We start from the raw sequence: 12,917 nt of genomic DNA on the forward strand, positions 1-12,917 counted from the left end.
TTTGATCAACCAGTCGTCCAAGTAAGGGAATACTGCTATCCCCTTCCTTCTGAGCTCTGCCGCAACCACTGACATCACCTTTGTAAAGACTCGAGGTGCTGAAGTAAAACCAAACGGGAGGACCGCAAACTGATAGTGCTGGACCCTACCACAAACCGGAGATACTTCCTGTGCGACTTGAGTATCGGGATATGAAAATAAGCATCCTGCAAGTCGACAGACACCATCCAATCTTCTTTGTTCAACGCCAAAAGCACCTGAGCTAGGGTCAGCATCTTGAACTTTTCCTGTTTGAGGAACCAATTCAAGATCCTCAGATCCAGGATTGGTCTCAACAGACCATCCTTCTCGGGAATCAGGAAGTACCTTGAGTAACAACCTCGACCCCTTTCCTGCTCTGGGACCAACTCCACCGCGCCCTTTGAAAGGAGGACTTGAACCTCCTCTTCTAGCAACAGGAGGTGTTCTTCTGAACAATAAGATGGGCGGGGCGGGATGGGGGGCGGAAACTCCCGAAAGGGAAGGGTGTAGCCTTTTCCCACAATACTGATAACCCAAGTGTCCGTTGTAATAGTCTCCCACTTGTGGAGAAAATGCCGTAACCTTCCCCCTACAGGAGAGGAGTGAGTGGGAAATGGTGGAAGCCTAAGGCTGCTTTCCCTGCTGCACCCCTCCAGAGGACGAGGAAGAGGCAGAGTGCTGTTGAGGCTCCTCTGGTGCGGGCCCTAACTCTCCCTCTATATGATCTATAGGGGTGGGAAGAGGCGGGTTGCTGGAATCTCCCCCGAAAGGAAGAGGAGGAAGAGCCACGCCCAAATCCACGAAACCTCCTGAAAAACCTGGAAGAGGCAGAGGAAGAAGGAGCTTGCAGCCCTAACGATTTGGCTGTGGCCCTGCTCTCTTTAAATCGCTCCAAGGCCGAATCTGCCTTGGCTCCAAACAGTTTGTCCCCATCAAACGGGAGGTCCAATAGGGTCGACTGCACGTCCGCAGAAAACCCTGAATTACGGAGCCAGGCCTGTTTCCTTGCCACCACAGCCGTGCCCATCGCCCTAGCCACCGAGTTGGTCGTGTCCAGCCAAGACTGGATAATCTGGGTTGCGGCAGCCTGGGCGTCCGAGACAACATCCAAGAGTCCCTGGGGAAGCTCTGTAAATGAAGATGAAATATCGTCCATAAGAGCATGGATGTATCTCCCCAGAATGCAAGTTGCGTTGGTGGCCTTCAACGCCAAACTGCAAGATGAAAATATTTTCTTGGATTGTGCATCCAGCTTTTTGGAGTCCCTGTCTCCAGGTACCGTCAGGAAAGATCCAGGCGCTGACTTCGATGAACAGGAGGCTTGCACCACCAAGCTCTCCGGCGTAGGGTGTCTAGAAAGAAAGCCAGGGTCAGATGGTGCAGCTCGATATCTCCTGGCCATAGCCCTATGAACCGCCGAGGAAGATACTGGCTTCTTCCACATCTCTAACACCGGATCAAGCAAAGCCTCATCAAACGGCAAGAGAGGCTCCGCTGCAGCAGAGGACGGATGCAATACCTCCGTCAATAAATTCTGCTTCGCCTCTGCCACCGGCAAAGGCAGGTCCAGAAAGTTAGCTGCCTTCCTTACCACAGCGTGAAAGGTAGCAGCCTCCTCCGTATACTCCCCTGGAGATGAAAGGTCCCACTCAGGGGAAGTGTCCAGCCCACTGGCCGTATCCAGACCATGCAGTCCATCACCAGAGTCCTCAACCTCTCCTTCCTCCAGGACTCGTTGGTACTCCTGCTCTTCCAAAAGACGGAGAGCACGCCTCCTCCAATGTAGTCTCTGCTCGATACGCAGAGTCGACATGGCCTCCGCCGAAGTCGAAGATCGGCGCCGATCTCCAGAAATATCCGACGCCGCATCCGGCGCCACAGGCAGCTTCGGCGCCGTTGAAGGAGCAGGACGAAGAGATCTTGGAGCCGATGGACCCACCGGAGTCACAGGACGAAATCCTGACGTCGACGGGATGGAAACCTCCGGGGCCAATCCCTCTGATGCCACCAGAGCGGCCACCGGCGCCGACCCCGGCGCCGAGCCCACATTCCCAAAAGGGAGAAAGGGCATAAAGGGTGCCGGCCGAAGAGGCGCAGGATCACACAATGAAAAGGCTAAAGGCCCCGAAGGACCTGCCGGAGCACCCCCTGGAGCCATCTATTGAAAGATGGTATACATCGCATTAAGAAATGCGGTACTATCGGCTCCAGGGGTGGCAAAAGCCGGATACTGGGGTGCCTGGATCGAAGGCGACCCAGACGCCGGCCTCGACATCTGTGACGCCGGAGACAACACCAGAGGCTGCATCACCTCAATCACAGACGCCTGTCCAGGCGAAGTCGGTGACGCCGGAGAGGGCAACGGCGTCGATGGATGCGGCGTGACCGTGGGACTGACCTCCCAAGTTCTCCGACGCCGAGCCGAAGGCGACCTCGAACGAGTCTCCTTGCTGGAGTGACGCCGTGAATCTCTACGGCGCCGGGAGTCTCGATGACGCCGATGAGACCTTGGCGAAGAAGACTTTTTGTGATGTTTTTCCTTTCTCTTCGACTTCACCATGAATAGCTTAGCCTCACGTTCTTTGAGGGCCTTCGGATTCATGTGCTGACATGAATCGCAAGTCGCGACGTCGTGGTCGGAGCTCAAACACCATAGACAGTCGGAGTGAGGATCTGTAACGGACATCTTGCCCCCACACTCTCGACAGGGCTTGAAACCCGACTTCCTCTGAGACATTATTACCGCAGAGAACTGCGCAGCAGAAAATACACTGTAACTACTAAAGTAACAGTAGCTCCCTCGAAGATAACCGTTTCGAATGCACGGAAAAAAGGGAACTGACGTCGGCGAGGACCTCTTATTGCCTGTATGACGTCAGACGGCGTCGCGTGGGCTAGAGTGACGTCCTCATCGACGTGCGGAAGCTAGGAAGAAGATTTCCGTCGAATGCTGGCGCCATGGGAGTATTCATTAGGTGAGGAATCCACAGGTAGTTGTATCCATCAGAAGTATCTTTATGTCTGACCATTTACTGACAGAGTTTAATCAAAAAATGTTGTTCTTTCCTTCATGGTTATCTGCTGCCCAGTGTTATCAGACTTGTTTTTGACTTAAATCCATATTCTTTTTGATAATGCCAGATGCTTCATACCATAGATACAGACATACCTTAGTTCTAGAAGGTACTCATCACATGAAAGTATCATGTGGTGGCATTAGTAAGAATCAAGTGTCTATCAGCACAGATCGTTTCTAGGCTTTATCGGAACCCTGATATCTTCACTTTGTTTAGAAGGCTTAAATCAACTCAATAAAGAAAGCCAAAAAGCAAGGGGCAAAAGGGACCATCCTTGCTGGGCACCTCTCTTTACTCTAAAAGGCTTACTGAAGTGTCTATTCACTATCAAGGAAGCCTTAGGATAAAAATAAAAAGGTTTTTACTATGTTTACTATACTAGCTGGGGACTCAAACCTTTCAAGGACAACCAAGAAATACTCCTACTGCTGTAGGTGGAAAGTCTTCCCAGTGTCCACCAAGATGCCATCAGAGGGCTCGAAAAGGCTGTTGACAAATCACTACAAGTCACAAAGGCATTAATCTCACGGTCCAGGGATCTGTTAAACAAGTTACTTACCTTTGATAACGCCTTATCAGGTAAGGAATCTAGTTGCAGATTCTTAACTTAGAATTTTCCCCAGGCCTCAAGACTTTTCTCGAGCAGTACCGCTGCGCGTCGTTAGGTGGCGTTGATCGGCTCTGTGTCCATTGTTGGCATCATCTGTGCTGGATATGACATAGCAGGTCCCTTATAGGCACCACTCCGGCGCGCTGACGTCAGTTTCTTTTCACGACTTTCCACCCCAGAAGCACGGAGCCATGTAGAACACCGACCACTGTTGCATAAAAACTAGGGCCCTGAAACTAAAGTCCCTGTCCCTAGAAATCATTTTGCAGAACAGGGAGGACGGGTGAGTCGGTAAGGAATCTGCAACTAGATACTGTCTCTACCAGATGAGGTGTCACTGAAGCTATGAAGGTAAGTAGCTTGTTCATCTTTTAGAGACATTTAGTTGCAGATTCCTTACCTTAGGATCCCAAAAGTAATATGATTCCCTGACGTGGGTCTGCAAACCAGATCACACCAGAAAGTCCTACAGGACCGAATGGGCAAAGTACCCATCCCTACGGACCCGACTGTCCAGGCAACAGTGTTTGGTAAACATGTGCAGAGATGCCCACATTGCTGCCTGACAGATGTTCCGGACTGGAGGTCAGCAGAGATTGCAGCTTAAGCTCTTTTTAGCGTAGCACATTCTAATGCAGAGTATCTGGAGATTGTTCTCTTGTACACTGCCCAACCCTTCTTCGCACCCGCAGAACCAAAGAGTTGATCATCCACCTGGAATTCTTTGGTACGATCAAGGTAAAATGCCAATGCTCTTTTTTGGATCCAGGTGGACAAGCCTTTCCTCTTCCTTAGAAGGATGTGGAAGTGCATAAAAAATAGGCAAGGTGATGGATTGGCCTACATCGAAAGCTGTAACCACTTTTGGAAGAAAGGAGGCCCATGTGTAAAGCACCACTTTGTCAGGATAGATGGAAAGGTAGGGCGACTTAGATGAAAATGCCTGCAGCTCACTCACCCTGCAGGCAGATGTAATGGACACATGGAAGGCCCTTTTTGCAGTGAGAAGCATTAGAGGACAATTGTGGAGGGGCTTTAAAGGAGCACACATCAGGAATGTTGGAACCAGATTCAAGTCCCACTGGGGCATAATGAATGGTGATGGAAGAAACATAGGAGTAAGGCCTTTAAGGAACCTATTTACAATAGGGGATATAAACAAAGAAGGTTGATCAGACACCCTCAAAAAAGCAGAGATAGCAGACAAATAACCTTTAAGAGTGCCCAAAGCAGAGCCCAGCCGGGCCAAAGAAAGTAGAAACATGAGTTCCTCAGATAGAGGGGCAGAAAGGGGGTCAACAGACTGGTCTGTGCACCACACCACACATTTCTTCCAATGACAGGCATATGAGGATGCCTGGCTGCCAAGATAATACAAACTTCAGGCAGAAGGTCAGTAAATATCAACTGCCGCCACTAAATCTCCACGCAAGAAGACAGAGACTAGACACAGCTTCAGGTGGAGAAGCCTCTCCTGCTGCTGCAACAGACGATCCTCCTGAAGGGGCAGTCTGAGGCCATGCTCAAGAGCTCAGGATATTAGACTATTCATGCACAGTCCCAAGCCACAAGGATAACTTGTGCCCGGTCATTCTTGATCTTCTTGAGAACTCTGGACAGAAGTGATATGGACGGAAAGGAGTACAGGAGGCCTGAGCTTCACTCGAGCCCAAAAGCGCGCTGAGGGAGTGCCACCTTGCAAACTCCAATGCACAAAACTGTTAACATTGTGTGTTCTCTGCGGAGGCAAGCTGATATCACCAAGGCTCTGTCCACCACTGAAAGAGACCTTGCACCACCTCCGGATGGAGATGCCATTCGTGATCGACTAAGCATTGTTGGCTGAGTTTTTCTGCTCTGATGGTCAGCAAGCCCACCAGATGTTGAATCACTAGGAATATGCCCTGCTGTTCCCGTCATGTCCAGAGGCGCAGAGCCTCTTGACAAAGGGCCCACAACCTCACTCCACCATCCTTGTTGCAGTACCATATGGTGGTAGTGTTGTCCATGAACACCTGCACTACCTTCCCTTTGAGAGAGGGAAGAAATGATTTCAATGCTGGTCGACCGCCCAGAGCTCCAACAGATTGATGTGGAGTCCGGATTCCGCCGGAGACCAGATGCCTCTAATCTCCGCCTCTCCCAGGTAGCAGCCCTATCCCAGGAGGGACGCATCTTTCACTACTGTTAGATCGGATTGCTGAAGAGAGAGGGATCGACCTCTGACCCAATCTCAGTTTGTTAGCCACCATTGCAGATCTCACACAGTTCCCTATTAGATCTGGACCATGTTGGAGAGATTCCCCTGATGCTGCGCCCACTTGAACTTCATGTCCCACTGCAGAGTCCGCATATGCCATTTGGCATGAGTCACCAGCAGGATGCAGGAGGCCATAAGGCCCAGCAGCTTCTGAGTCACTCTCACTGAAATCCAGGATAGAGGCTGAAACATCGGTATCATAACCTGAATATCCTGGACTCGCCGCTCAGGAGGAAAAGCCAGAAACTGCACTGTGTCCAGAACAGTTCTAATGAAAGGGATCGCTGGAGGGAGTCAGGTGTGACTTTGGAGTGTTTATAGTGAACCCCATCAAATGCCGGAGGTCCGCCGTAGTCTGGAGGTGGGAGGCGACAGCTTGGGGCGATCCCACCTTCAACAGCCAGTCATCGAGATATGGGAAGATTGTAACATCTGATCTGCACCAAAGGGTTGCAACTACAGCCATCAATTTTGTGAACACGCGAGAGGTGCTGGAAAGTCTGAAGGGGAGCACGGAAAACAACATGGCCAACCGTGAACCGCAGGCAACATCTGTGGCAGGCAGGACGAGGCAGTGGAAATAAGCATCCAGTAAATCCAACACTACCATCCGCTCTCCCAGGTCAAGGGCAGACAAGATTATGGTGAACGTGAGCATTTGTAATTTCTCATTCCTCAAGAGGTTGAAAAAAGGTTGAGAAGGCTCAGACCTAGGATAGGACAAAGTCCTCCATCCTTCTTTGGCACCAGAAAGTAGCAGGAATAACAACCATTACCTATTTCTGATGCAGGCAACCTCTCTATGTGTCCCTTGGCCAAGACAGCCTGTACTTCTTGTTGGAGAAAGGATAGATGGTGGTCCGTCAGCTGATCGTGTGTGGGTGGCATGGGTGGTGAGGTAGTCACAAAGGGAGGGAGTAGCCCCTTTGGATGATCTGGAGGACCCAGAGGTCTGATGGCATTGACCGGCAGTGGGGCAGGTGATGGTGAATACTGCCTCCCACTGGATGCCCATGGTGGTTGGAGGACAAACTTAAGAGGTTTGGAGGCTGAACTGATTCAACAGCTGGCCGCCTGTCCCTGTCTGGGGTCTGTCTCATGCCTTCCCCCAGAAAAAGGCTGGGAAGACTGTTTGCCATGGTGGCGGTAAGGGTATAGCTGGAGGACCTGGCCATAGCTCTGCCAACCTTAACATGTTGCAGCACTGAATCTGCCTTCTCTTCAAAGAGATGATAGTCATCAGAGTGCATTACCATGAGGGAAGACTGGACATCCCCTGAAAAACAAGTTCTTCTCAGCCTGGCATTGCACGGCAAGGCCACAGGCGAGGAAATTGCTTTGCCAAACGAGTCAGCTGTGTCAATCTCACATCTTATGGTAAACTTTGCTGCACCTCTCCTGTCCACAATAGCATAGGTGAGTATGGCTCAGGCTTCCTCCAAGGCCATAGACATCACTTGTGCAACCTATTTTCATATTGTTTGGGAATAACTGCTCCAAGAACATGCAGTGTTCACTGATGTGGTGCTAGGCTGAGGGAAGTGAACACTCTCTTGCCAAAGGTGTCCAGCCTTTTGGATTGCCTATCTGGTGGAGTGGGAGGGAACACGCCAGGGTTAACCCTGGACATGGAGGCTTGGACCATCAAGCTCTCTGGAGTGGGGTGTGGGATTAGAGAAATTGAGATTCCCCAGGAGCAGGCCGATGGTGGTGGGCAATCGTCCCATGCACAGGGACCCCTGTGCAGGGTTTGGATCAGGCTCCAAGTAGGGCATCTACAAGGGCTCCATTGAACGAGGGAATGGTTTCAGAAGATGGGTGAGATGGGTGTCAGTGCTGGAGTCGGTCAACATTGTTCCAGCTCTGTGTCAGATTTGAGAATATCAATGGGGGTGGTGCACCCTGTGGGCATTGGCACTGGAGCAGGTATCAACAAAGGTCTCTGTCTCGCTGATAACTCCATCATGGATCCAGTAAGGGATTTGTGGGACTTACCTGACTTCCCCAATGATTTTGAGTGCAATGGTGTCCGTCGGGGCAAATGGGACCTCAAGCATTGCAGAGTCGACTGATGTCGGCCGGCAAGGAGTTTGAGGGAGTGCTCCCTCAGCACCTTGGGATGCGTGGAGTGACAGTTGTCACAGGCCTTGGAGTCATGGTCCCGCTCCAAGCACCACAAACACACCAAGTGATAATGTCTGGCTGCACATGGCTTGAAACCAGCTAGGTTTTAGGTGACATGCTTACACACCAGAAGAGATCCCAAAACATTTTTGAAGCAAGCCGCAAAAAGCCAGACAAAAAGTGACTGAAGGGTAGCACAGACCAGATCAGCACTATCAGGCACAGAAAGTAAATAACTGACATCAGCACACTGAGGTAGTGCCTATATAGCTATCACACGTCACTTCCGGTGTGGATAATGCCAATGATGCTATATGGAGACGAGCAACGTCACCTACCAGTGTGCATGGATAATGCTCGAACATTTTCCAGATCCAGTCTGACGCCTGGGGATAATTCCGAGACAAGGAATCTGCGATTAGAAGTCTCTATCAAATTTGCGTAGACTGTTCACTTTAATAGACCGATCCATAGCTGCCAAAACACAGTTCTAGCCCTCTGCAAGTATCACATGACAGGGTAGACTGGCCATCTCAGTGCATATTTTGAAAATGTATTGGGACATTAGTGTTGTAGTCATAAGCACTCACTACGAAGCTATATTATGTATTGATTTTTAATACTGCAGTTGCCCAGCTTCCCAAAGGGTCAAACTGGGTTTTAATATTTCCAATACCTGCTGAAATTCTAAACATTAGTGCAACAACCCTCAGATTAGACTTTTGTTTAATACACCTATCAGTCACCCTTGCCTTTTGTACTGGTGGAGGGGGACAACAATACCATCATGTTCTCATGTCAAATATAAAGTACACCAGGGGTACAAGAAGGAACATAAGAGAGCCATATCACAGACTATAAAGAAATCAGTTCATTTCTCTAACAGAGTGCAGCTGCCTTGAATGAACTGGCAATTTGTGGTCTCAATAGGCACAGAGTGGCAAGCACACATGTGAACTTTTATCTGGTGAACCTACAAACACTGATACAATGTATTGTATGTTATCGTACGAGGAACACCTAGAGAGAGGTATAACATTAGAAATTGAAAAATGTACAATGAATCATGAAACCAAAGATGCTGATTTGTTTTTACATGATGCTTAACATGGCAATAGTGTATGTACTGAAAATAAATCAGCATGGAAACAAGGTGCAGTGATTCATACTGCACAACTCCATTTCTAAGCAGAAGTCCCATCAAACCCTGTGGTAGAATATGAAGAGTGTCATGGTGGTGGGTGGAGTCACAGGCTATACCCATCCTCCAGGAAGCCTCATGACATCTCCCAGAGTTCAACTGCAGAGACCCTGACTGCTGGTATGCATTGCATGAGCTAACTTGAGTTAGTAGTGCGCTGCATGCAGTGATTGCTTTTAAAACAGTCCTACTGCCAGCGCAGTGGTAAGATCCCAGAGGTAAAAGAGGAAACCTGCCTTTACAGAAATAAACACAATACTACTATTAATAAAGGAGGCAAGTCAGATTAAAAACAATTAGGCAGAATTAATGCACTTTTGATATGCATGGGCAAACATTTTAGAAAATGGACTTCTAAACATTCCACATTGTGTAAAATCCTAAGCATAACAAAACTAAAGCACTGAACAGCACACCATAGAAAGCCAAATAAAAAGAAAAGCACATTTGTAAAACTAAGCAAAAATATTAAACTAATACTTACCGAAAAATAGGTGTGTGCCCAGGCTTTGGTTTGTTCCATGTAAAGTGTGACGGAACAGAAAGATATTGCTCACCAGATAAATCTTTCTTCAAGGGATGCTGCGATCCTGTACCATCACCAACTGAAGGTTCAAGAGACGGCGACAAACTACCTTGGTCTTCAGAGCAGGGATCCATGTTTCCTGATAAATTTGCGGTTTGATCTTCTGAGGTCTTTCTAGTTTTTAGAGGGATGTCCGTCTCTGTACAGCACTGAAATTGTAGAAGTCCTGGACTTAGATTTTGCCCTGCATGGAGAGAAGTGCTTAGCCAAGTCTCTTCGGTTACACTTCCTCTAGGAGAATGACCTGGAGAAGGAGTGGGAGAATGGTGAGGTGAAAGTGGCCCAGCGTAACAAATATCTGCACTGGAGTGTCGTCTTTTCCCACAGGGTGATGTAGGCCTAGAAGAAGGTCTTGAGGTTGGTCTAGGACTAAGCCAATTTTCATCTGTGATGCTTGTCCTTGGAGAATGGCAGGGGGACTGCCTAGGTGACAAGGATGAACCAAACCCAAAGGGTGGCTGCCAAGATTCTTCTCCTGGACAGCCTCTTGGAGAACCATTAGGAGAAGCTAAAGGAGATCCCAATGTAAATCGGGCTGCAGCTTCATTCAGCTCAGAATCAACATCATCATATATATGAGACATGGACTCACAGGAGGAAGCATCAGAGAACCAGCTCCTTGATGAAATGCTACTACCAGGACTTGGACTGAGAGATGTTTCCCTGTAGGGTGATTCAAGGGGAAGATACAGTTGGACTCTAGAAGGTCTGTCCATAAAATCACTTTCTGGTCTATTTGCTTGAAGTTCATTTTCACTGGTTTCTATTCCTTGATGACAATTGGGAGAAATTGATGTAATCTGAATACTTGGACACTCAAATGGCTTAGGACCCCCTACAGGACTGTATTTAGAATCTGGAATATCACAAGCTCCTTCATAGTTCTTGTGACCTTGAAATCGATTAGGAGACAATGTCGAACAGTGCGACTGTGTTCCATAGCGAGGGATAACAATAGGCTGATTTCCTGCAGTCTGAGGCTGCTCCACATTAAAGATGTAAAAGGATGAACAATCATCTGGTTCAAGATCTGAATGAGAAAAATAACAGAAACACTTCAATAACTGCATCAGAATAAGAAACTAGGTCTTTAAAGTTAATACACAACAATCCTACTACAATATGTGCTCACCAAACCACTTATTAGCAGCAAAACAAAGAAGTGCTAAGCTCGATGCATACAAAACATAACAGTAGATTCACCAGGCTGCTGTATCCCGGACAAAGTGTCAACAAAAAAAGTAACTTAGTACATCTACTGCTAAATGGAGGTTTATGGGTCCTTATAGATACAGTATAAGTATAATCACACTGTTTATCTTGCTTGTGCCCTTATTTCACAATTCTTTCTTTATGAGTCTGCATGTCTAAGTTGACTTATTAACTTGTTAATATAGTGGATGTTTAGAAATTAACTTGAACTGCTGGAGTTAAAAAAAACAATGTAAAAGTTTAAGCCAGCCAAAACTGCAAGTTCCACTACCTTCCAAACTACACAAGTGATGTGCACTGACATTTATGCTCAATTTGTTTCTTTATTTACTTATTAATATAGGAATTTTAGACAGTGGTGTGACTTCTCAGATCACAATCCCTTCCGAGTGCTGGAATAAACATGGATGAGTCTGGGATAGTTGAAGAACAACTGATTGATGACATACTCCCTGTTTGGGATTCATCAACCAGATAAATGCTGAAAACAAAAAAAAATTTAAAATAAAGCTAACATTTTGCAGCTGGAAAGAATTAGCGTGGTGCACCTGGAGGTTTGAGGACCAAGAAGCATCAGATAAGGTTAAACCCATCAACCTAGTGGAGCAGCATGTGTTATTGACAATAAAGTCCCCATTATTATATTCTTGCTTCAGTCGCATGCATGCTTACTCCTGCATTCACTCAAGTGTGTAGATGTTCCATAGTTACTGCAGGACAAACGTGGCAGAGAAGAACACAGATATTTAACCCAGTGGAGAGGAGGTCAGTGGGAGTTTTGGCCTGGCACTTCGCGCGCATGGGTAGGCGAAAGCCCCCAAAAAAAAAAAAATACATTGCAGAGTTTAAACCCTTTTGTTGCGGTTCACGACCAGTGGCAAACACCAGGGAGAGGGTTAAAAAAAGAAAAAAGCACCCGAGGATTACTTTTTATTTTTTTAAACCCCCGGGAGACATGGAAGATCTTCAGTGTCTACCCCCACCCCCCCACCCGCCCCTTTGGGATGTCAGTCTGCACGAGGCACGCTGACATCACAGTGTTGTTACTGGCCGATGGGGAAAACGGGCCCAAGTGGCAATCCCGACGTTCGGGAAGACCTCGTATGAAAGGGGAGACTCTCCCCTTTCACACGAGGCCTTCCTGAACGTGTTTCCTGGCCCTCGATGACACCAGGCATTTCACTTAGAGGGGGGGGGGGTCGGCCCCCTCAGAAAACACCCCCCAGGGAAGCCATACAACTACTAATATATATATATATATATATCTACATATATATATATATATATATATATATCTACACACATATATATATATATATATATATATATATATATATATATCTATATCACTTTGTCAATGCATGTGTGGTTCCCTTGGGGGCTGCGATTGGCCCCCAGGAAAACCAGACCCACATATAAAAGTGATCTCTGTATATGAACAAGTTACTTACCTTCGGTAACGCCTTTTCTGGTGGACACACTAGCTACCTGTGGATTCCTCACTCACTGAATTTTCCCCATGCGCCAGCATCCGACGGAAATTTTCTCCTAGCTTCTGCACATCGACGAGGACGTCACAATTGCCTGGCTCCCACGCAATGCCGTCTGACGTCATACAGGCAATAAGAGGTCCTCGCCGGCGTGCTGACGTCAGCTATCAACATTTTTACGTGCCTTTGAGGCGAACAGGTAAATATCAACAAAACATTACTGATACGAACACATCAAATAAAATCTTATACCATAATATTTAATTCAATTAAATAGAAAAACATTCGTATAAATATGCATATATACAAAAAAAAATATACATATAAAAAAAATAG

The 12,917-nt window shown here is 47.4% G+C and overlaps 1 protein-coding gene across 3 annotated transcripts in view; it reads right to left on the minus strand.

The window, feature by feature from the left end:
* The window catches only part of NFATC3 (nuclear factor of activated T cells 3), an 821,290-nt gene that overhangs the window by 621,329 nt on the left and 187,044 nt on the right, over positions 1 to 12,917 (minus strand). For all 3 annotated transcript variants that reach the window (XM_069216237.1, XM_069216233.1, XM_069216234.1), the window contains exon 2: positions 9,778 to 10,909. In XM_069216237.1, the coding sequence (XP_069072338.1) occupies positions 9,778 to 10,909 (1,132 nt within the window). The remainder of the gene's footprint in view (positions 1 to 9,777; positions 10,910 to 12,917) is intronic.

This window comes from Pleurodeles waltl, chromosome 12, assembly GCF_031143425.1.
Source record: "Pleurodeles waltl isolate 20211129_DDA chromosome 12, aPleWal1.hap1.20221129, whole genome shotgun sequence".
Taxonomy (NCBI): Eukaryota; Metazoa; Chordata; class Amphibia; order Caudata; family Salamandridae; genus Pleurodeles; species Pleurodeles waltl.